The sequence below is a fragment of the Staurois parvus genome, unplaced genomic scaffold (assembly GCF_062004578.1).
Source record: "Staurois parvus isolate SC_StPar_1 unplaced genomic scaffold, SC_StPar_1.0 ptg000204l, whole genome shotgun sequence".
Lineage (NCBI taxonomy): Eukaryota > Metazoa > Chordata > Amphibia > Anura > Ranidae > Staurois > Staurois parvus.
In genome coordinates, this window is record NW_028318000.1 from 2,138,452 (window position 1) to 2,163,161 (window position 24,710).

The window sequence follows — 24,710 nt, forward strand, 5'->3', positions numbered from 1 at the left end:
TATAACTTTATCTAAATTTGAGTTTAAAAAAGGTGTAGTTTTTTCTTGAAGGAAGTTTTTTCTGTATACGTTTAACATACACATACTGAATGAGTTGCATAATATATTTAAACAAGCTGACAAACTACATGTAAGTTATAACAAATGTACAGACAGTGCCTGTTGTGAAATATAATTGTAACAATACTTACTCCCTTGAGCCCGCAGAGTCACTTTGAAGGTTTTTTTTAACCGCTTGCCCTCCTGAGGATTTACCACCCCCCCATCCCCCTTCCTGACTAGGCCATTTTTTGCGTTACCACCCTACGTTACTTTAACTGACAATTGAGCGGTCATGCAACGCTGCACCCAAATTAAATTTACATCCTTTTTTCCTACAAATTGAGCTTTCTTTCTGTGGTTTTTGATTGCCTGTGCGGTGTTTTTTTTTGCGCTATAAATCAAAGACTGACAATTTTGAGAAAAAACAATATTTTTTACTTTTTGCTATTAAACATGTCTAGTGAAAAAAAAATTTTAAAATTTAATTTCATCATAAATTTAGATGCCTTTCCTCCTGACAGCAACGTTCTGGAAGAAAAAACATTGGCGTTTGTAAACATGTATAGATGCATTTAGGCAGGTGAAGTGCTTTGGTATTAATTAATTTCAATGACCAGAGTAATATTTTATTCTGGTAAAATAAATGAATTAACACTCAAGAGTTTGACACCCAGCATTAACGTGCGTTCATATGAGTTGAGCGCTGCTGCTCCTGGGCGCGCTGGCAGTGCTTTTTTTTTCTCCTCAACTGCCTCTAAATGCCTACAGTATATGTGCATGAACACATAGGCTAACATGGAAGGGCATTTGGAGGCAGAAAAAAAAATGCCAGATGCCCTCAAAAGCAGTGCAAATGATGTCCAGTGTACATGAGGCCTTAATAGGGGCTAGAAGTGCTCAAAGCACATTGGGATGTGAATCTGTGATGTGCGCATTACATTAGTCTAAATGTGAGTGCTGGGCACCTCTGGTCCAACTGCCTTCTCTGCTTTAGAAGTTATTGAATCCTTTCCAGTGTGCAGGAATCAGTCTAGAAGCGGTTGGACATTCTGGAAATGGCAAGACTTTGTCACGTCATATATAAGACTCTTTGAATTAATCTTTTGCTAAAAGGAAATCTGCTATTTAAAGGACAACTGCTGCAAGGGATGCTCAAGGGCTGCAAGGCACATATCTACATCATTGAAAAATAAGGATCTTCACCAGCACACCTTGGTATACTGATAATCTTGTCCTTCATTCACATAAAGCAACAGGTGTTACAGATTTGTGACTCCTGTTGCCTTACATGTATAAAGGACAAGATTATCACTATACCAAGGTGTGCTGGTGAAGATCTTTATTTTCCTATGACTGTATGGAGGCACCATCTACCAATTCACTACAGAAGCTTCCATGAACTGTGGGTGAGTCTGTAAGGAATGTAACCAATGCAATACAACATATCTGCACCAGCCTTCAAAAATCTGCAGATACAGCCTCTATAAGGCAAAGCTTCAGCATGTTAGAATAGCACTGATGTTTTCTGATAACTCCTGTTATCACATATTCCTATTGGTCCATTTTGATGAACTGCCTTACTGGCCAATAGGAATGTGCAGGAGATAGGAAGTAATGGGCAAGCTTCCACTCAGTCAATGCCAAAGCATTGCCTTACAGAACAGCACAGCATTCATTTGTAGCTACAGGCTTTTGGGGGCTGCTGAAGATAATTTTTACCTGAAATAGTTTTTTTTCCTGACAAATCATTTTTTTGGGGAGAAAAAGTAAAATGGAATTATGGTGCTGGATAATGTTTCTAAAGCAGACCACCATACAAGCAAAGTAAAATTACTTTTTAAAGTATTACATTTCAGCCATCACTTAGGATATTCTAGTCTCATGTGTTGCTTTTTAAATCTATCTGTTTGCTGTTAAAGATATTTTGGACTCCCATTTTACTTTCATCTGCTCAACTAAGTCACTTCTTCCACTTTTGTTTAAGTGCCGTGCTAAGAGTCGGAACTTGTCTGTTGAAGTTGGTAGTCTTTTCTTCCAAAGACTTAGCATTTCATAGACCTGTGCAGCCAAGTTATTTGGGTTCTTTAGTCTCACTAACTGGACAGTACTCCGCTGCATAGGAAGAGACAGAAACAACTCAGTGGCATCTTCTTCTGAGAGTTCATGAGACAACCATTTCAACACACTATCCCATAGAAGATCTGTCAAGAAAGGAAATATCTGTTAACTAATAACAGTATAGGGAAAATTTAAAGCAAAGGAAAGATGTGTTGTTCAGAATAACCAAGTTCAAATACAGGTAAGATAATAAAGAATAAAATAAGAATGGTTAATGCGAACCATTCTTTCAGAAATATGCATGGCCAACGAAATCGCAATATTGATAAAATCCTCAATGTCCCTGTGGTCTAATCCCCCAACTTGTCAGGACATGACACCAAAATATAACCAAACAAATGCCAGGTGGAGGCGTATCCAGTATAAATACAAAATTAATACAAAATCTCACAAAATACTAAAAATCCTGGCTATGACTCACAACGCCACCTTTGAAAACATTATGGAAAGTAGCGAACATACCTAAGCATGTATACTTTTATATAAATGTAGCAATGTGTTATTCACATCAATGCAATAGACAAAAATTAAAAATCTTGGCCAATAGACACACAAATAAATAACAATACCCACACCTGGCCCCCTGGTTTTCTTGGAATCCCCCTATTTTTATTAAACTATGTACTATTTTTGCTCAAAGAAGCAAGGTCTTATTCATATAGAAATAAAGGCAAAGATGATACAGAAAAAGTATGTGAACCCCTTGGGATTAAGTGGAGTTTTGCATGAATTGGGCATAAAATGTGCTCTGAACATCATCTAAGTCACAACAATAGAAGAACACAGTCTGCTGAACATAATACTACACAAACATTAGATGTTGCCATGGTTTAATTGCACATAACATGTAAACATGCACAGTGCAGGGAGGAAAAAGTATGTGAGGCCCTAGCTTAATGACTTCTCCCAGAGCTAATTGGAGCCAGGAGTGAGCCAACCTTGACTCCAATCAGTGTGATGATATTGGATGTGTTGCTGACAGCTGTCCTGCCCTTAAAAAACACACACCTGTTTTGGGTTTACTGGTTTCAAGAAGCACTGTCTGATGTGAACCATGCCTCGCAGAAAAGAGCTCTCAGAAGACCTACGATCAAGAATTGTTGACTTGCATGAAGCTGGAAAGGGTTACAAAAGTATCTCCAATAGCCTTGATGTTCATGTGTCCACAGTAAGACAGACTGTCTACAAATGGAGAAAGTTTAGCACTGTTGCTACTCTCCCTAGGCATGGTCGTCCTGTAAAAATGACTGCAAGAGCACAGCGCAGAATGCTGCATGAGGTAAAGAAGAATCCCAGAGTGTCAGCTAAAGACCTACAGAAATCTCTGGCACATGCTAACATTTTTGTTGACACATCTACAATAAGGAAAACATTAACCTCCTCGGCGGTATGATTCTTTCCGATTTTTTTGTGCTGAAAGTGGTACCATTTTTTTACATGGAAATATGTAGTTTTTTATTGTAGGCTGTAATTTTTAGGAATAACTCACTGAAATCTGTACGAACAAGAGTTTAGTAAACATCCCGGGTAGGATAAAATTTGAAACACGAAATCATAAATTATAATTTAATAAATAATCATAAAAAATAATAATATAATAATAATACATTTAATTCAATAATATAATCAAACCAAAAACACTGAAATTTGAAATACAGAGGCAAATTCACATATCGCTGAGCAAAGTCGCAAAATCGTTTTCAGTGTCTGATGACGAATTTCCCCACGAATCATTATCACTCAATTCTGCAAGTGGTTCTGATTTACTATCGCTGTTCTCTAGCTGGTCTAAAACCGCTTTTGACGTAAAGGGACGCTTTTTGGACGCCATGGACTTTTCTAAGTTTCCAGGCAGAAAGAACAGTCAAAATGCAGGCAGGGCACAGGACAAAGCAGTAGGGACAAAATGTATGTGAAATGCATTGAAACAGCAATGTTTTACTATGTAATAATCATTTAAAAAAAAGTGACATTTTTAAAAAATTTAAAATTTGCCGCCGATTCCGGCACCCGTACGTGCCGACGTCACAGGGATCGGAACACGGAAGCTGCATGCCGGCATCGGCCGGAGGAGATGGCCGGGGACGCTGCAGGGGACACATCGTGGGAGCGAAGGACAAGGTAAGTACTGCAGGGACTCCCTGAGCAACGCCGCATGGTAAGCCCGAATGTAGCTCGGGGTTACCACTTTTGGTACTGACATTTTATCCTGAGCTACACTCGGGAATACCGCTAAGGAGGTTAAACAAGAATGGAGTACATGGGAGGACACCACGGAGGAAGCCATTGCTGTCCAAAAAGAATATTGCAGCACGTTTGAAGTTTGCAAAAGAGCACCTGGATGTTCCACAGCACTACTGGCAACATATACTGTGGACAGATGAAACCAAGATTGAGTTGTTTGGGAAGAACACACAACACTATCTGTGGAGAAAAAAAGGCACAGCACACCAACATCAAAACTTCATCCCCACTGTAAAACATGGTGGAGGGAGCATTATGGTTTGGGGCTGCTTTGCTGCCTCAGGGCCTGGACGGATTGTTGTCATTGGTGGGAAAATGAATGCCAGAGTTTATCAAGACATTTTGCAGGGAAACGTACGATCATCTGTCCGCCAACTGAAGCTCCGCAGAGGATGGGTGATGCAACAGGACAATGACCCAAAGCATACAAGTAATTCAACAAAACAATGGCTGCAACAGCACAGAATACGCCTTCTGGAGTGGCCCAGTCAGAGTCCTGACCTCAACCCGATTGAAATGCTGTGGAATGACCTTAAGAGAGCAATTCACACCAGACATCCCAAGAATATTGCTACACTGAAACAGTTTTGTGAAGAGGAGTGGTCCAAAATTACTCCAGATCGTTGTGCAGGTCTGATCTGCAACTACAGGAAATGTTTGGTTGAGGTTATTGCTTCCAAAGGAGGGTTAACCAGTTATTAAGTCCAAAGGTTCACATACTTTTTCCTCCCTGCACTGTGAATGTTTACATGTTATGTGCAATTAAACCATGGCAACATCTAATGTTTGTGTAGTATTATGTTCAGCAGACTGTGTTCTTCTATTGTTGTGACTTAGATGAAGTTCAGAGCACATTTTATGCCCAATTCATGCAAAACTCCACGAAATCCCAAGGGGTTCACATACTTTTTCTTGCAACTGTACGTTACGTAAGTTCAACCTCCAAGCTGAGTATCCTTTAGCTGGGTCCCAGGTGGAAAAGGTGAACAAAGAGAAAGGGAAGCATGGCCGAACTGTGTTTAAATGCCCTCTCAGGCACCACACACACCCTTGACCCACCTGGTGTAGTCCTCCGTCCAATGATCAAACGTTCATAACTCATAAGGGTCTGACCTCCCTATTCATTAGGAAGTGTAGTATTACCCTAGCCATCCTCCCGAAAGTATTTTGTCTCCACCAAGGGGCACTGCTATATTGCCAACAATGCTCTGACCCAGGTCAACATTCCAGTCCCCATCCGGTTTCTTGCTTCTGGTTAGAAGCCCTGTAATCTGTCCTTTTAATATTCGTGTCACCAAAGAATATGGGCTTAGGCTATCTTATCGCCATGCCCCACCGCTAGGGGACAATGATTTTGGTATGCAGCCTTTTGTTACACACGCCCTGTTGTAAATACTTTCCAAGATGACATTCAACAAGCCAAATGGTTCTTTGCTAATCAGGCAGTAAGAATCCATAAATGTCTGATATATTATTATTATACAGTATTTATAAAGCGCCAACAGTTCGCTCAGCGCTGTACATTACAAAGGGAGACAGAACATGCAACAGTACGAAAACAATACAATGTGATACACGAGGGGTTCGAGGGCCCTGCTCTTTCGAGCTTACTATCTAGGAGGTAGGGGATAGTGGTACAAGAGGAGATAGCTGTGGGGAATGGAGTGGTAGGAAGAGTGGAGGAGGTCGGCAATTAGCAGGGGGTGGGGTAGGCTTCCCTGAAGAGGTGGGTTTTTAGGGTGCGCCTAAATGACAGGACAGTAGGTGATAGTCTGATGGATTGGGGTAGGGAGTTCCAGAGGATGGGTGATGTCCTTTAGAAATCCTGGAGGCGGGCATGGGAGGAGGAGACCAGGGAACTAGAGAGAAGGAGGTCTTGAGAGGAGCGGAGTGTGCGTGTTGGGTGGTACTTGGATATTAGGTCAGTGATGTAGTTTGGGGCAGTATGATGGACCGCTTTGTATGTCAGTGTTAGGATTTTGAATTTGATCCGTTGTGCGATCGGAAGCCAGTGGAGGGATTGGCAGAGGGGGGTAGAGGAAACGGAGCGGTTGGTGAGGTGAATGAGTCTGGCTGCCGTACTAGATATAGAAACATCTTGCCTTCCAACACCCCCTCTAAGTGATCCCCCAATATATATATATATATATATATATATATATATATATATATATTGTGTATAAAGTTGATAGCATTCCTATTGTCTTGCTGACTTGTACCCAATATCTCAATATAATGTATGTACCACTGTTAGGACTGAGCCCCAAGTATAGCCACCAAGAAGCCACAGCTTAAGCATACTCAAAGAATGTTTGCAGATCCACAGCTCCAGCTGCTATACCTTTAATTGTCTCCTATGCACAATGCATATATTGATCTTGTAAATAGTTTCCCATATAGAGATTGCACACACTGATGTAGAAGCCTTCAACTAGGCCTGTATCAAACTATTTATATATATATATATATATATATATATATACCACAAGCAGGGATAACTATATATGTACACATCTCCAAGTATACATGGCATCTGATGTATTGGCCAGAACACTGCACTATAGCTGGACTGAATTTGGACCAAAATATGCAGTTAACACATGTCCATAATAGGATCAGCAAAACAAAACCCCTTTAATGACATTAATGGTAACAGGCGTCAATGTTTCCAGCTGAAGATATAATACCATCCATCCCATGTGTTGGAATAAGGAGCACTCCATATGCCATGGCTCAGTGTATAATAGGTAGCCAAATACTTATCCACCCATCCGTGCATTATAGGTAAATCAGGGGTCAACCGGAATCTCAGGCAGTGGGAAGAATGTCTGGCCGTTTTTTTCCTCAGAGGTTAACAGTAAGATATTAACTGTAGTGTCTTATTTTACTGAAAATTTGCACTTGATAAACTGTTGCACCCATATTGTATGACATGAAAAATTAGAGCTGTCACAATTTTGTTCTACAGGGTGTGTGCCTTCAGAAAAAATATATATATTGCCAAAAGTATTGGGACACCCCTCCAAATCATTGGATTCAGGTATTCCAATCACCTCCATGGCCACAGGTGTATAAAATCAATCACCTGGACATGCAGACTGCTTCTATAACATTTCTGAAAGAATGGGTTGCTCTCAGGAGCTCAGTGAATTCAAGCGTGGTGATAGGTTGCCACCTGTGCAATAAGTCCACCCATGAAATTGCCTTGCTACGAAATATTCCACGGTCAACTGTTAGAGGTATTATACCAAAGTGGAAGCAACTGGGAACAACAGCAACTCAGCCAGGAAGTGGTAGGCCATGCAAAATGACAGAGCGGGGTCAGTGCATGCTGAAGTTCACAGTGCGCAGAAGTCAACAACTGTCTGCAGAGTCAATATCTAAAGACCTCCAAACTTTGTTTGGCCTTCAAATTAGCACAACAACAGTGCATAGAGAGCTTCATAGAATGGGTTTCCATAACCGAGCAGCTACATCCAAGCCTTACATCACCAAGTGCAATGCAAAGCGTCGGATTCAGTGGTGTAACAAACGCTGCCATTGGACTCTATAGCAGTGGAGACTTGTTCTCTGGAGTGACGAATCACACTTCTCTATCTGACAATCCGATGGACGTGTCTGGGTTTGGCGTTTTCCAGGAGAACGGTACTTGCCTGATTGCATTGTGCCAAGTGTAAAGTTTGGTGGAGGGGGGATTATGGTGTGGGGTTGTTTTTCAGGGGTTGGGCTGGGCCCCTTAGTTCCAGTGAAGGAAACCCTTACGGTGTCAGCATACCAAGACATTTTGGACAATTTCATGCTCTCAACTTTATGGGAACAGTTTGGGGATGGCCCTTTCTTGTTCCAACATGACTGCGCATCAGTACACAAAGCAAAGTCCATAAAGACGTAGATGAGTGAGTTTGGGGTGGAGGAAATTGACTGGCCTGCACAGAGTCCTGACCTCAACCTAATAGAACACCTTTGGGATGAATTAGAGCGGAGACTGCAAGCCAGGCATTCTCATCTGAAATCAGTGCCTGATCTCACAAATGTGCTTCTGGAAGAATGGTCAAACATTCCCATAGACACACTCTTAAACCTTGTGGACAGCCTTCCCAGAAGAGTTGAAGCTGTTATGGCTGCAAAGGGTAGGCCAACTCAATACTGAACCCTACGGACTAAGACTGGGATGCCATTAAAGTTCAAGTGCATGTAAAGGCATTACTTTTGGCAATATAGTGTATACTAGTTTGGGGTTTTAACTAAACGTCAGGCCTAAAATGATTTTTTCAATATGTGTGCAATAATGCAAAAATGGCTCTGGCAATGAAAGGGTTAAAAAGCAGCTCCTAATGCTGAAAGAAATGCCAATGTGCTGGTCTTTTTTTTAGTTCAGGTACGGGATTGTGTCATGTTGCTTTTTTAATTTTTTTATAATTGAATAGCTTTAGCTGGCAAATTTGTCTGCAGGCTAAAATTTGTTGGGCAGCTTACTGTACAAGTGAGATGTGACAGTAGTTCACCAGCTGCTACATTCACCTTGTCCACATTTGTTCTATTTCAAATAGGGGAAAGGTTACTGTAGCATACCAAGCAAACAATGTTGAATGTCACTCGAGTGAATAACTGTAAAAGATTCACAAGGTGAATTTCCCAGTGACTGCTTTATAAATACACCCCTTAATCATATATTTACTGCCCTGCTGTTTCTCTCATGACAGCCTACAAGGCAGGTAGACCATGTGCAGCAGGGGGTCTTTGCCTAGGATTTATTAATGGCAAGAAAGAGGTAATTTTTAATCAAAATAATATGATTTGGAACTGGGTGTACGTTAAAATTAAACTTACTATACATAATACAGAAATGATTACCTCCAGGATCTCTTGTTATTAATTTTGTACTTGATGGGCGACTGATACATTTCTCCACCTGGGAGTACAAAACAATAAACAATTTACCATGTAATATAATATCAGTGATTTACAAAATTGAAGTCAACAGCTGCAATTTTAATAACCAACAGAACAAATACAGCAATTACATTTTTTACTTTATACAAAAAAAAGGATATTAGTTCAAACACACTTTGCAGCATTCTAGTATGATACAAGATTGGAAAAAAGTTTTTAAATGAAGCATCCTTTGCAGACTAAAGTTTTCCTTGATGCTGTTAACAGCGAGTTAGTTGAGGTTCCTTCCTGAGTAACCCAGAGGTCACCATTTCTAACCTAAATGCAGAATTTGAGACATATGGCAAGTTGTCCATTTTTCGCAATAACTATCAGAAATCAGTTTAATCAACACTACTTAAACTGAAGGCCATCTTTGCTTTTAAATGGGCGTCCTCTTATATATCTTAAAATCCTGTTGTCAAATGACCTTTTGCAACTTTTTGTCCCTAGATTGTCCCACTCATTTCCTCTCTTTGTAATGAGCTGCTGACCTGGACTATGAAGAGTTTTTCATAGATGAAAAGATGCAATGTTATTAAGCAGAATGTCCTGCTCTTTACCTTCTCTAAATGATTCCGATTCTCATACCTGTATCCTATGTCAACTGAGGGGCATAGCACTCCCAGAGACCTGACTATATCACCTACCATTTAAACAGAGTCTTAGACTGGTGTTGACCAGGGGTGGACTGACCATTTGGAAACTCAGGCACTGCCCGAGGGCCCGGGGTCAGTAGGGGGCCCCTGGTACCTTTTTCATAGGCTTTTTTTTAGTTTGGGCAAGGAAACAGGGGCCCCATGATCCCCTATTGCCCGGGGGCCCCATGAGTTGTCAGTCCGCCCCTGGTGTTGACATAAGGTGACAAAGCATTGGGTGTCCCTTGAGCAAGATTCCCCTCTTACACCTTTTCATTGTCCTGACCTGAAAAACATTCTACCATCACTATGACCTGTGTTCAGGTCTTATGGTCTTGCTCCTTTTCCTTCCCCTCTCCCATGTTTACCCCTCCCCCGGTCTCCAAAGCACTTCCTTAGACACTTGTTTTGGTTGTCCTCTATTTAGATGTCACAGGACCCGAGCTTGCCTCCTTGTGACCTCTGAAAATTCACTCACTTCCACCAACCCTTATCAGAGTTGATGAAGTTTTCACATGCCCTAACTCAATGTGAGAGAGTTCAGGGCCAGTATGGCAAAAGCTTTTTTTCTCTTCCAAACTGCTGCTTGTGGGGTCTTCAGAAACCTCACTTTATTTTTTGGAGCAATGGGAAAAGGACCTTCCAAATGTAACAGATATGTGAGATGGGGAAACAGCTCTCATTGTTTGAACACTGTTTGTGTGGAAGTAAATTAATGTTTTGACTGACATTCTGCAGTTTAGCCACTGGATGTCACTGTTTTTCTAACACAGCCTCAGACTGCCTAGATATTTGTATATTCAATAAGAGGTGGGGTTTTGCACACAGAGATGGAGAGAACAGGAAGGAGAGAGAGAAGCCATGTTTTTGGAGCATGGTGAATAAGGGGCCGTGTGAGCTGAGAATCTGATGACATCCAGGTGTGAAAGCATCCCTCAGTAACCAGAGATTGCTGCCAGGAAGCTGATAAGATTGCTGCCAGGAATGTTGATGAGATTGCTGTCAGGAAGCTGATGATATTGCTGCCAGGAATGCTGATGAGACTGCTGCCAGGAAGGCTGATGAGAGCAGAGGAACTAAGCAACATATACGGCAAGACCGCATGCTTGTTGGAGAGACATTTGTTCTGTTCAGAGTCACCAGCAGATGAAAAGCAGACCCGGGTCGGTAAGATAGTGCACGCACCTCATTTCAGTGTTGGCGCCTAGAGACTGAGGCCAGGCCTATAGTTAGTTAGTTAGGGTCTCTGTTTGTGTCAGGTCACAAGTGTTGTTACTGATCATTGGAAGGACTCCATAACTTAAAGTGACATTGGAGAGCTGATAAAATCCCACAAACTCAAGCCAGGCTGGCATTTTGCTCAGAAGGAATACTCAGGCACGTGCTACAGGACCAGTTATGGGAGAGGGAATACTGTAGATTTGTGTAAGATTGTAAGCTGTTGTGCTGCACCGTAGGCTAGCTCATACCATACACCCATACACTGATTCCTGCACTTTTAGGGTAATAACAGGTAAGATGTGGCAGCTTAGTTGTGCCCGCCAGTAGGTAAATTACTTCACTTTCCACCTTCATCCATCAGAAGGCGCCGTGCTGTGCAGCACAAGGGTCTCAGCCTTTGGGCTGGGTGTATGTAAATTTATTGTATGTTTCCAGCATTTGTGGTTGTGTTTATTTGCCACATCTAAGTAAAATTCTGTTGTGACAAAAGCTGGTGCTGGGGTTGCTTTCCTCGTTTGTGACTTCAGTGTATCCTGGGGAGCCCACCCCGGTACACGGCTCACAGATATATGAAAACCAGTTATAAGATTGTTACCCGCTGGTACCCACCCTGACAACTCTTCAAGCTATTTACCACACTAAAGTTAGAGGGACAAAAGGCAGATGTTACAAATTTTTTGATCATGTATGGACTTACAGATTTCTGGTCACAGATCAATGCAATAGTTTAAAAGTGCACTGACCAGAAATTTCAACATGTCGGTGTTCTTTCTCCCGCACCACAACTTGGTACCAATGACAAAAATATCTGTGATCAGACACTTAGTGAATGTAGTCCACTCTTGCATTCCAGCATAGTGGAAATTACCATCGCTACTGACTGTGCAACAATGGATCAAACAAGTGGAGGACATCAGACTGATGGAAAGTCTAACTAGTTCATTGAAAGACACACACTCAAAATTCTTCACCAGGTGGTTTTAGTGGAATGAAAGTTCTATTGTGGGGATCTGCAGGATAGGGGATTTTTAGATCCTAGAAGCCACCTTTAACAATAAAGGGGCCCTCAGATACCTCTCATATGATTGAGTAGGGGATACACAGTACCTCTACTCATTTACAAAAATACATGTAAACATTAAATAAGCACACTGATTCTTTTTGACAAGTCCTTTGAAAAAAAAATCCATAAAATGCAGATCCATGTCAATCATGAAAGATGTCCACCAACCAATCATAAGAAAAAAATCAGCTGCCAACACAACTTGCTCTCATCACAGCTCACTGTGAGTGGCATCTCCCATTCCCCACAACTGTGGATTTTGGGGAAATCTCACTCAATTTAAGCCAATTTAAGTGAATTTAGTTCAACTGTTTGCTATAACTCTGAACAAGTAAAATTCAGTCTGAAAAATCTTGCCCAGTTTTCTTAAAATGCACTTGTGCCACAACCTTAAAGGAGCAGTTAAAAAGCAGAACAATGTGCACTCAATGTCCCACAGTATGTAGCTACAGGATCTGTGGAGATATAAATGGATGAACATCTACTTGCACACAGACTAACAAGGAGCTGCCTGAAAAACTGACAGACAGATCTGATCCGGCTGCCTTTGTGTAAACTGCTACAAAGTGACTGAAACCTAATTTTTTAAGCCTCTGTTAAATTTTTTTAAAGTGAAATACTCAACAATACCAACAGCTACAAAGGTCAGTGAGGACTTGCTTCAAAGCTCTTTTATTGCTTGTACTGAATATATAACCAGTGGCATTGCTAGTGATGGGCACCTAGGGCACAGGCCCCATATCCTCTGCAGGGTGCCCCGGGCCCCCAACACCATAATTTTACATCACTGCAAAAGCTGGCATCTCTCCCCTCTGTTGCCTTTCAAAGTTTCCCTTAAGTTCCTCCTCTGCTTTGATATGTCCCATGACACACGAAGAGGGGGATCCTGTATATGAAGTATGTTCAGGATGGGGAATTGTACTAAGGAACACAATGACAGGGGTGGGAGAGGTGAGGTGTGGTGTGGTGAGGTGGGGGTGAGGATATTGGCTGGATGAGGGATTTTAGAGAAGAGAGGCTTTGTGCTGGAAGGCAGGATTTTGCATGGAGAGAATTTGTGCTGGGAGGGGGAATTTTAGGGGAAAAGAGGATTTGTGCTCGAAGGGGGATTTGCGGAGGTGTGTGTGTGTGGGGGGGATTGTGATGGGAGGTGGTATTTTCAGGGGGTAGAAGATTTATGCTGGGATGGAGGATTTAGGAGGGGCAAATATTTATGTCTTGAGTAGGAGTTTTAGCAAAGGGGGGGGGGTTGTACTGGGAAAAATGATTGGGGGGGATTTGTGTTGACAGGGGAAATTTGGAGGTAGGGACAAATATCTATGCTGGGTGGAGAGGATTTAGGGTAAGAAGGAAGATTTTTGGGGCACAAAGGTTTGTGCTGGGAGGGGGGATTTCAGTGGCGGTGGTGGGGGCGGGGGGTATATGTACTGGGAGTAGAGGGGAAGTTTTGCATTTGTATTTGGGGAGAATTTGGCTTCCAAAGGGAATTTGTGTTTGGAGGGTGAGTGTACAGATTAAAGCTGGATGGTTTTTTTTGGAGGGGGGGATTTTGTTGAGAGGGGAAAGTAGAGGAAAATACGGCTTGCAGGGGAAATTTTGCACTCTATTGTCCCCTGCACTTTGTCTAGTGCAGCAATGGGCAAACTACGGCCTGTGGGCCGTATACGGCCCGGCGGACCTTTTAATCCGGCCCGTGGAGCGTGATACTGTCAGGATGGCTGTCAGGATGTGTGTAGGCGGGGCAGCGTGACGAACGTGAGAGGAGCTAGGCTCCTCTCACAGTCAGCGCGGGAACACGGCGAGAGGAACGCGCGGAGCAAAGGTAAGTAAATTGACACAGGGGGGACTTGGCTTACTACTTGGGGGGGAATAGTACTATGGGGGATGAAATACTATATGAGGGATGAATTAATATGGGGGATGAATTAATATGGGGAATGAATTACTATAGGGGGGATGAATTACTATATGGGGGATGAATTACTATGGGGGATGAATTACTATGGGGGATGAATTACTATATGGGGGATGAATTACTATGGGGGATGAATTACTATGGGGGATGAATTACTATATGGGGGATTAATTACTATGCTTACTATGGGGGAATATTACTATACTTACTATGGATGACACATACACATCCTTCATCTACTCTTGGTCCGATCCCTGGGTCCAATATATGAACCCATTGCGGCCCTCAAGTCAAAAAGTTTGCCCACCCCTGGTCTAGTGCATTCTCTTTGGTTTATACACCTGATCCCTGAACATGGTATATTACACAACTTAACCACTGACCTTTGTGCATTAGTTACTCATGCCCCTGCACTCTGTGTTACATACATCTGACGTCAGTGGCCTATGTGTTTTGTATTCTTAAACACGGCACTGACCACAGCACAAAAATCTACAGCGGTGTAGTGGCAAGTTACTACAGTGGAGGTATATATTTTACAAAGCACAGAGAAGAGAGAATGAGAAGTGAAGGGAAAGGCTGAATTTTCAACTAAGCAAATATAGGCATTGAACCTGGAGCCTCCAGCATTTATAGGGTCTATGAAGTAGGGAAAACAAACTTATTTGCAGCTAAGAAAACTCTCCCTCCTCTTTTAACCCATTTTAAACCAATATCCTGCCTTTGACACACTCTGTTCTCTCTTACAAGCACTTCTGTTCCTCCTAGTAAGACTGGCAACAGAATGCTAGTCATGGCCTGTATGAGTGCATTTATAATATTTATATAAAAATCTATTTGTATAGGGCTCTCATGCATGACCAGAATCACCATTTGTTCTGAGTAAAGAAATCTAGCACCTACTTTCCCAAAGTATCCACCTGGATGGAACTCAAAAGATTTTCCTCTAGAGTATGTGGCTGATCACTGTATCCCCTGATCACCCTCTTCTAAGGGAAATGAGTCTCTTTGTGTAGATATAGACTCTTCCCAATTGTACCCTGGTGATCACATGACTATTGCTGCACACCCCATAATCACCAATGATTGTATGGAGGAGTAAAGGGGAGTGTAGAAATTCTAAAGTGGGTTGGTGAGATGGAGTGCAATAAGGGCAATTGTGGAAAGGTATTAGCACAAGGACTTACTAACAAGAAATTACACCAAGTGTTTATGGTAAAATTGAGATAAAAAACAGCTCCTGCCACTTCAAGAGGATGGCTTTGTTAGAATGGGTACTATATGACCAACCTGTGTGTGGTTATAAGAAGTCAATGAGTACCCCTAGCATAGCTGCTTTGGATTTCATAAAATTGTTTGGAGTATTGTCTGTTTTTACTCTTATGTTTCTGCAAATCATGGTGACATTTGTAATGGAAACAAGTCAGCGCAGGTCTATTTACTTCTAGTTGTTCCCTTGTAATGAATTCATTTTACATATACTGTATTTTCAAATCTATGCAACTGAGACCGCTGTTCTTTAGTGGCAACAAAAATATACCATGTAATTAGATTTTATGCACTTGTATTGAATTGTTCTTTTCAAATGCATCTCTTTGCTGGTTACAAATTTATGAGATGATTTCCACTTTTTCTCTTTACCTTAGGGAGGGCAATAGGAAGCTTGCATACTGGTGTCCTTAGTCGTAACGATCTGTCAGCTGATTGTCCTGTCTTGTAGCTTGTAAAAATGTCTTCCTTAGATATTCTGTAGAATGCTACTGTCCCTTTATAATGTGGTGAGCTGTAATTTCCAAACTCATCAACAACACTGAGATCTAAGGATATTCTGTGCATTTTTTGTGAGTGAAATGTCAATCTGTATGTTTCATTAGATTCTGTGCCACCTGAAAGAAATCAGAAAATTAGGATATTATAGAAGATCTTTAATCACTTGTATTCTTAAAGGCCAAATACTTTACACCAATCTTTACACCACAACCTGTCTTTACTATGTAATAGTAATAATAATAATTATTATTACTACTATGTAATAATTTAATAGCAGTAATTATCATTTGTAGTATTCTTGCAATTAAATATTATCAGTAATTCATCTTAGAATTTTGCAATTACCAACATTTCTACATGAATGATTCCTAACGTGTAGTCAAGTTATTCTCTTATTTAGAATAAAGCAAACTCAGTCTTCTTTTACAAGTAACACAAACAATTGTATTCATTCATTTATATCTTCATTGAATGCATTCTTTAAAGTTCAGCTTTGGGCTATATATTTTTAAATGTCCCTTAGATTGTTTAAAAAAAATGCTCAGCCTGCAATGCTCATCTTCAAGCCAGAGCTGTCCCCTGAAATACATCTTCTCTACTACACTATGGCCTTGTTCTTCTGAGCTGTAATGTTCAGGATTGCTCAACCCAGAAGACTGAGGACATATTGGGGTAGATTTACTAAAATCTGGAGCAACTGTGCATGGCCGCCAATCAGCTTCTAACTTCAGCTTGTTCAATTAAGCTTTGGCAGTAAAACCTGGAAGCTCATTCTATGCAGAGCTGCACCAGATTTTGCACTCTCCAGTTTTAGTATATAACTCCTATTTCAGTGCAGAGATTCATGGTGTACTGCATTTGCTTTTTAATGTTGCATCACTGAGGACCATCTGGTTCAGAAAAGAGAAAAAAAGGACTTTGTGGCATCACATGACCGGCCTGAAGACTTCATAAAAACTAAGTAACCCCCCCTCCTCCCAAAACAAATAATACTGCATAACATCATAACATACTTTTTGGAATCCTCAAAGAGGGAAAGAGAAGACTTGGGGGGGGGGGGGGGGGGGCACATGAAGCTTGGAATTTGGCTTCTAGTCTAGACAAAAAAATGTTCGATCTCTTGCATTAGTACTTTATATAACCACCTTTACAGGCCATAACCTCCTGATCACACTTGCATGGTTATGAGCAAAATTAGAATATTCATCTTTACAAAACTTAGCCCATAAATGAGCCTTAGAAATCTAAAAAGCATTCCTGCACAATTGCAGTATTGTGCTCAGCAGACACAGTGGGGTTTATTTACTAAAGCTGGACAGTCCAAAATCAGACTCCCTTCTGCATAGAAACCAATCAGCTTCCAGGTTTCATTGCCAAATCTTCATTGAACAAGCTGAGATTAGAAGCTGATTGGTTTCTATGCAGAAGGGAGTCTGATTTTGGACTCTCCAGCTTTAGTAAATAAACCCCAGTGAGTTCTGATATAAGTACAGACTCCACACTGGGATGCTAACAACTGCAATCAAAGAAGGTTAAAGATCTACATTCTTACTGTAAGTATTGGGGAAGGCAATGGGTGGGGGGAGGTTGTTACAAAAGGTTTTCTTATGATTTCACCTACACTTCCTTCTTCCTTTTTTTGATGGGGTCTAAATATCCAACACACTGATGATGTTCACTCTACTACTGCCTCTCACATACAAAGAGCCAGATATAAAAAAAAATAGATGTATATATCAATATTGAATGTTTGTCAGAGCTACCAATCACATTCAGTCCTGCCTTGGAAGGCTGACTTTTGTTTGTGATGCAGAAGGCTGGGAGGGAGCCCATACTTCAGGAAATACACTTCTACTACCCCTCTACTGATAGTAACTTTGTAATAGAAAAATGTTTGCTCACCCAATGCTGATATGTTGCCACAAAACTGAAAATGAATTTGGTCTCCTTCTTGAAGAGCTATTGCTTCAGAGGGCTCAGGTGGTCCCGTGTATCCAGCTTCTGTCAAAGCTGAGGTTTCCCAGTTTAATTCTTTAGAGGGAACCAGTTCTACAATGATGTTGTGAAAGTTGTCTTTCCTTTTATACAAAACCACATTGACCATTGAGCTGTGTATAGCAAATTCCAAACTATGAATAAATTGAATCAAATGTGGGGCATCCATAGCCGGAGACAGACGAACTACAATAAAGCTAAAAAATACAGTGATCGATTAAAATGTGCTTTTAATCTTAACCTTGTAATAAACAAGTATAATCAAACAATACAGTTTTGGATAAATGTATGACTGTTTATGCATTAGCAATGTTTAAAGCATAATAACTGAAAGGAGACTACATAGTATCTTTAGCAATATTATTAATTCATCATCCAGCTAGTACGTTGACAATGACTAATTGTACATTTCTATTGTAGAGGTTCAGTCCCCTCCCCCCCCCCAATAATAAGAGCAACCTAAAGGTATGACTTTATCATAGCTTGATTTCAAGAGGGACAAAATAGGCATGACCTCCAAGCACCATTATCCCTTTTCCGTGCTTTGGATATCTCCCAGATTTAGTATCATCTGAGTAAGACAATTAGCTCATAATATTTCACAACATAAACTCATTATTAGCTTAGAAGAGGCAGGAAACATGCCATTTAATCAACATTTTCACACTGTCATAAGATTGACACTCCTTCATGTGAAATAGGTTGGCACTAAATAAATTAATTAATGCACTAAAAAACTAACTCGACAAGATGCATGACATGTGGGTTGTAGTGTAGTAGAGTGCAGGTGCATTGTGTTTTTATTTATTTATATATATATATATATATATATATATATATATAAATTAAAAGAACACTTGTTAATCAGAGTTTAGTATCAAGTCAATTAAACTCCTGGGACATTGATCTGGTCTGTTAAGTATCAGTGGGGGTTGTTAGTCAGTTTCAGCTGATTTGGTGAGATCAATGAGATTCCCCCAAAACAGAAATGGTTTTACGGGTGAAGGCCACTGACATTTTTTTCCCTATTCATCTTTTCTGACTGCTTTTCACTAGTTTTGCATTTGTCTATGGTCAGTGTCACTACTGGTAGCATGAGGCGATACCTGGACCTTACAGAGATTGCACAGGCAGTCCAACTCCTCCAGGATTGCACATCAATACGTGCCATTGCCAGAAGGTTTGCTGTGTCTCCCAACACAGTCTCAAGAGCATGGAGGAGATTCCAGGAGACAGGCAGTTACTCTAGGAGAGGTGGACAGGGCCGTAGAAGGTCCTTAACTTATCAGTAGGACCAGTATCTCCTCCTTTGTGCAAGGATGAACAGAATGAGCACTGCCAGAGCCCTACAAAATGACCTCCAGCAGGCCACTGGTGTGAATGTCTCTGACCAAACAATCATAAACAGACTTCATGAGGGTGGCCTGAGGGCCTGGCGTCCTCTAGTGGGCCCTCTGCTCACTGCCTGGCATCATAGAGCTTGATTGGCATTGTCATTGAACACCAGAATTGGCAGGTCTGCCACTGACGCCCTGTGCTTTTTACAGATCAGAGCAGGTTCACCCTGAGCACATGTGACAGATGTGAAAGTGTCTGGAGAAGCCATAGAGAATGTTATGCTGCCTGTAACATCATTCAGTATGACCATTTTGGAGTGATGGTCTGGGGAGGCATATCCATGGAGGGACACACATACCTCTACAAGCTAGACAATGGCACCCTGACTGCCATTAGGTATCGGGATGAAATCCTTGGACCCCTTGTCAGACCCTACACTGGTACAGAGGGTTCTGGGTTCCTCCTGGTATACGACAATGCCTGGCCTCATGTGGCGAGAGCATTCAGGCAGTTCTTGGAGGATGAAGGAATTGATACCATTTAATGGCCCCCATGCTCACCTTACCTAAATCCAATAGATCACCTCTGGAATATCATGTTTCGGTTCATCCAGCACCGCCAGATTGCACCTCAGACTGTCTAGGAGCTCAGTGATGCCCAGGTCCAGATCTGGGAGGAAATACCCCATTAGGAGCATGCCCCAGCATTGTCAGGCATGCATACAAGCATGTGGGGGCCATACAAACTACTGAGTACCATTTTGAGTTGCTGCAATGAAATGATGAGGCATCCTTATGTTCCTAACCATATCAGTATAGATATCCAGCATGATCTTTTTTGCTATTCAGATCTGATGTGTTTTCAAAGTGTTCCTTTAATTTTTGTGAGCAGTGTATATACAGTATATATATATATATATATATATATATATATATAAGACCTGGTGTAAGAAGGAAGGATTTGGGTTTCTAGAGCACTGGGCTGACTTTTCATTGGGGTGCACCTAACTGGAAGGGTGTCTGCTGTGCTGGGGGAGAAGTTCATGGGAAAGCTGGAGGAATATTTAAACTAGGATCAAGGGGGGGAGGGAGAATTGGATTATCATCATTATCATTAGTAATACCTCATCTGGAATATGCAGTTCAGTTTTGGGCAACAATTCACAAAAACAACATTGGGGAACTGGAGAAAGTACAGAGAAGGGCAACCAAACTGATAAGAGGCATGGAGGAGATCAGCTATGAGGAAAGATTAGAGGAACTAAATTTATTCTCTCTTGAGAAGAGGAGATTAAAGGGGGATATGATCAACATGTATAAACACATCAGTGGTTCATATAGTGAACTTGGTGTAGAGCTATTCACCCTGAAGTCATCACAAGGGATGCAAGGGGGCACTTTTTATGTCTGGAGGAAAAGAAATTTAAACTCCAAACAAGGAAAGGTTTCTTCACAGTGAGAGCTGTGAAAATGTGTAATAGACTCCCTTATGAGTTGGTTCTGGCCAGCTCAGTGGATTGCTTTAAAAAAGACTGGGATATTTCCTAGATACACAGAATATAACTGGATACTAACATTTATAGGTAAAGTTGATCCAGGGAATATCCAATTGCCTCTTGGGGGATCAGGAAGGAATTTGTTTCCCCTGCAGGAGCATATTAGATCATGCTTTGCTGAGGATTTTTTTTGCCTTCCTCTGGATCAACTGTGGGTATAGGATTATAACATTACTTACTTTTTTAATGGTTGAACTTTTGCCTTTTTTTCAGCCAGACTAACTATGTAACTATATATATATATATATATATATATATACACACACACACACACAATGTATATATACAGTATATATATATATATATATTTATTATATACCTGCCACGGTATGAGTTTAGCAAATTGAAATAGAGATGACACAGGATTCTCAAAGGTTCAGTTTGAGAAGCTCCAGCACATGTTTTGTAAGTGGAGAAAGATCCGTTTTAAGTTTTTTCTTGGTTTGGTAGGCCTGGATTGGGGCCTTGAGTTTGAAGGTTCCAAAGTGTCTTGGGTGAGAAGGGACCTTCAATCTTAGGTCCGATCTTTGCGAGACACATGTAGAGCTACTGTGGTTGTAGTTGTTGCTGTGTGGAGACAGAGCCCTGTCAGCAGAACTGAGAGTTCCTTCCAGAGACTGCATTCCTAGTGAGTGGGATCCTTGCCCAAGGACTGGGAGAATAGGGATAGCTTCATGGGTCTGGAAAGTCAAGAAAGTTGAGGCAGCTAGCAGGTCCAGGGGGCTGGAGGGAATCTGGAAGTCTCTAGAGGGAGCAAGCTTGAGGGGCTGAAACCCTATCAGGAGTGGGTCCATACATCAAGGTGCTGCAACCAAGGCTGATAAAGCTGATTAGATTGTATATATGTATGTACTGAAGCAGAGCATGATCCGCTCCCTTGAGGAGACTGGGATGCAGGGCAGTATTCCAACATGATAATGACGCCAAACACCTCCAAAATGACCACTGTCTTGCTAAAGAAGCTGAGGGTAAAGGTGATGGACAGACAAAGCATGTCTCAGACCTAAACCCTATTGAGCATCTGTGGGGCATCCTCAAATAGAAGGTGGAGGAGTGCAAGGTCTCTAACATCCACCAGCTCTGTGATGTTGTCATGGAGGAGTGGAATAGGACTCCAGTGGCAACCTGTGAAGCTCTGGTGAACTCCATGCCCAAGAGGGTTAAGGCAGTGCTAGAAAATAATGGTAACCACACAAAATATTGACACTTTCGGCGCAATTTGGACATTTTCACTTAGGGGTGTACTCACTTTTGTTGCCAGCAGTTTAGACATTAATGACTGTGTGTTGAGTTATTTTGATGGGACAGCAAATTTAAACTCTTATACAAGCTGTACACTCACTACTTTACATTGTAGCAAGTATCATTTCTTCAGTGTTGTCACATGAAATGATATAATAAAATATTTACAAAAATGTGAGGGGTGTACTCACGTCTGTGAGATACTGTGTATATATATATATATATATATATATATATATATATATATATAGTCTTCACTTCTTCACCTTAGTATTCTTGCCTGTTTATCTGTTCTTAAAAGCTTTCAAAGTTCAATGACATCCATAAAATGCAAAATAGTAGATGACGAGTATGTGGAATAGTTTACCTTTGTAAATATTCACTCATTTCAAATGAGACAATTCCATTCTGCACATTCTTCACCACAATGTCATCCAAGACAATCCACTGATCTTCCTTTAATGCCAGCAATTTCAGTAATTCACTTGGATTATCCCCATGCTTCCTCACTGAGGCACTTACAGCCCTGTAATATAATAACAGGGTATTTGTGGATCTAACCAAGTCATTTACAAATAAACAAAGCTTTCCATCTGGAGATTATAATAAAATCATAATATTGAAAGTGATTTGAAGTATGAAAGTTAATAATTATATTTATGGGTATAAATCCTCTGCGCAGGTGGCTAATATTCATATTTTACTTTCCAAATTATAGAATACAATGAGGGCAGTTGTGGAGGAGGGCAATAATGGTAAAACAAAAGCCTTCAATTGTTTTTTGCTCAGTGATAGAGCTGATATATTCTGGTCAGTCGCGTTGCTTCAAACTGTTTTTCCAAGAACAAGCAACATTTTGATGGAAACAACAATTTTATTTTCCAAAATAAAAGTATTCATCCACTGAGAAATGGTATTTTAATTTTAGATAGGTGATGAATTACCATCAGACTTTTGTGGAGAGATCCTTTCACCTAAATCGCCAGTTCCCCCTTCCTGCTGTGACCATTACAATGCAATTTAAATTTCCGTCATATATTTATAATGTAATAAGAGAGGGAGCACTGAGGCCGCAGTTAGAGCAAAGAGATTCCATGGCATAAGACTACTGGGCAAGTTAGCTCAGCAGCATCTACTCACAACTGAAGCTTTAGATGAACTCATACTTTAAATATAATGTTTAACCAATAGTGATAATTTATTTATAAGTGGAGCTTATGCACTCCTCTCCTGAACGACACTAGGCCACATGGGGTGGATACCTTGCCAGGAAGTACCCAACTGGCAAAGCACCTTTTCATCACATTGATGAAGTAAATAAACGCATTGATACTGTGACAGTCCTTTATTGAAATAAAATGCTTCTGATGTAAATCCATTGATATTCACTTCATCCAGAGATGTAGATCCATGTCAGGCATGATGAATGATGATCCTGATGACCTGCCCTGCCAAAAAATAATGCCAACATGTTCATTCCCTTAAACTGCTCACTGGGAATATTAGCACCTATGCCCAAAGGTAAATGTAAACAAAAGGATGAGGTAACCCAGGTAATGTCATTGACCAAAATGGACATGACCATTATAGGACAGTGAGGTCACAGGGTATTCACGAACGTGTCACCGACCCGGCATGTTTCAATTTCCGGCAGATCAGCATGTCAGTGTGTTTTTGTTTTGTTTTTTGGCAGGCCAGCAGGCTTTGTTGTACATTGTTGTGCCTTAACATTCTGTAATTGGAGATGCATATTCATGGAGTTGTTAATGTGATTGGTTAAGCTGCTCAGCAATGCAGAGTGCGGGTGGTATATTAGAGAGGAGCCGACGTCTGCATCCAGACCGCCCCTTGAAGACGTCATTCATGACGAAACTAGAAGGGCTTACTGGATGCTGACGTTTGTGGAGAAAATTAAGTCACGAGCGCTGTAGTGAGTGTACGGGGAACAGGAGACTGTTATACCATTTGCTGTTTTATGCTGTTATACTGGTGTCGGTGAAGACACCCTTTTTGTGAGTGTAAATCTTTATTAAATTGTTGGATACTTTTATAAAAAAACTGGCTGCACCATGATTTTTCTCTTTCATTCCCAAACATGACCTCGGTGGAGAGATATAAAAAGAGAGAGTGATATAATGCTCCTGGAACCATTATATTGAGTGGTGGATACCTACCTTATGGATGAATGTGTAGCTATTGATCATCACACCTGAGAAGTTGATTCATTGCATCTGCTCCCAGAGCAAAAAGCGTTTTTTGCTGATCTAGAGATTGATCAGCATGGAGCTCTGGTGAGTTACCCAACTTTACTTTTGGTGGTGGATTTTGGCACAATTTCTTTGAGAGCACCTGAATTTGGAAAGGATTTATTTGGACATTTGAAGAAATTCAGAATTGGACATTTTGGTTTTTTTTTATATTCACAAATTTAATTATTTAAATTACTTATGTTTTGCACATAATTTTGATATATTTTTTGATATTGATTGATAATAGATATATATATCTTTTGCACTAATGTTTCTACACTAAATTAGGAATAGTTTGTGGTTTTAGCGCATTCCTTGATTTAAGTTATAGCACTAAGAAATTTATTTGGTTTCTTTGAGGTGGAATTGCTGCTTTAAAGTATTAAGG

At 40.8% G+C, this 24,710-nt stretch overlaps 1 protein-coding gene across 1 annotated transcript in view; it reads right to left on the reverse strand.

The window, feature by feature from the left end:
- Positions 1 to 1,368: 1,368 nt before the first annotated feature.
- The window catches only part of DTHD1 (death domain containing 1), a 92,590-nt gene continuing 69,248 nt past the window's right edge, over positions 1,369 to 24,710 (reverse strand). The window contains exons 6-10 of the mRNA XM_089678398.1: positions 22,441 to 22,599; positions 17,846 to 18,135; positions 15,815 to 16,059; positions 9,259 to 9,316; positions 1,369 to 2,243 (exon numbers count right to left, since the gene is read on the reverse strand). Coding sequence (XP_089534524.1) covers positions 1,942 to 2,243; positions 9,259 to 9,316; positions 15,815 to 16,059; positions 17,846 to 18,135; positions 22,441 to 22,599 — 1,054 coding nt within the window. The 3' untranslated portion in view covers positions 1,369 to 1,941. The remainder of the gene's footprint in view (positions 2,244 to 9,258; positions 9,317 to 15,814; positions 16,060 to 17,845; positions 18,136 to 22,440; positions 22,600 to 24,710) is intronic.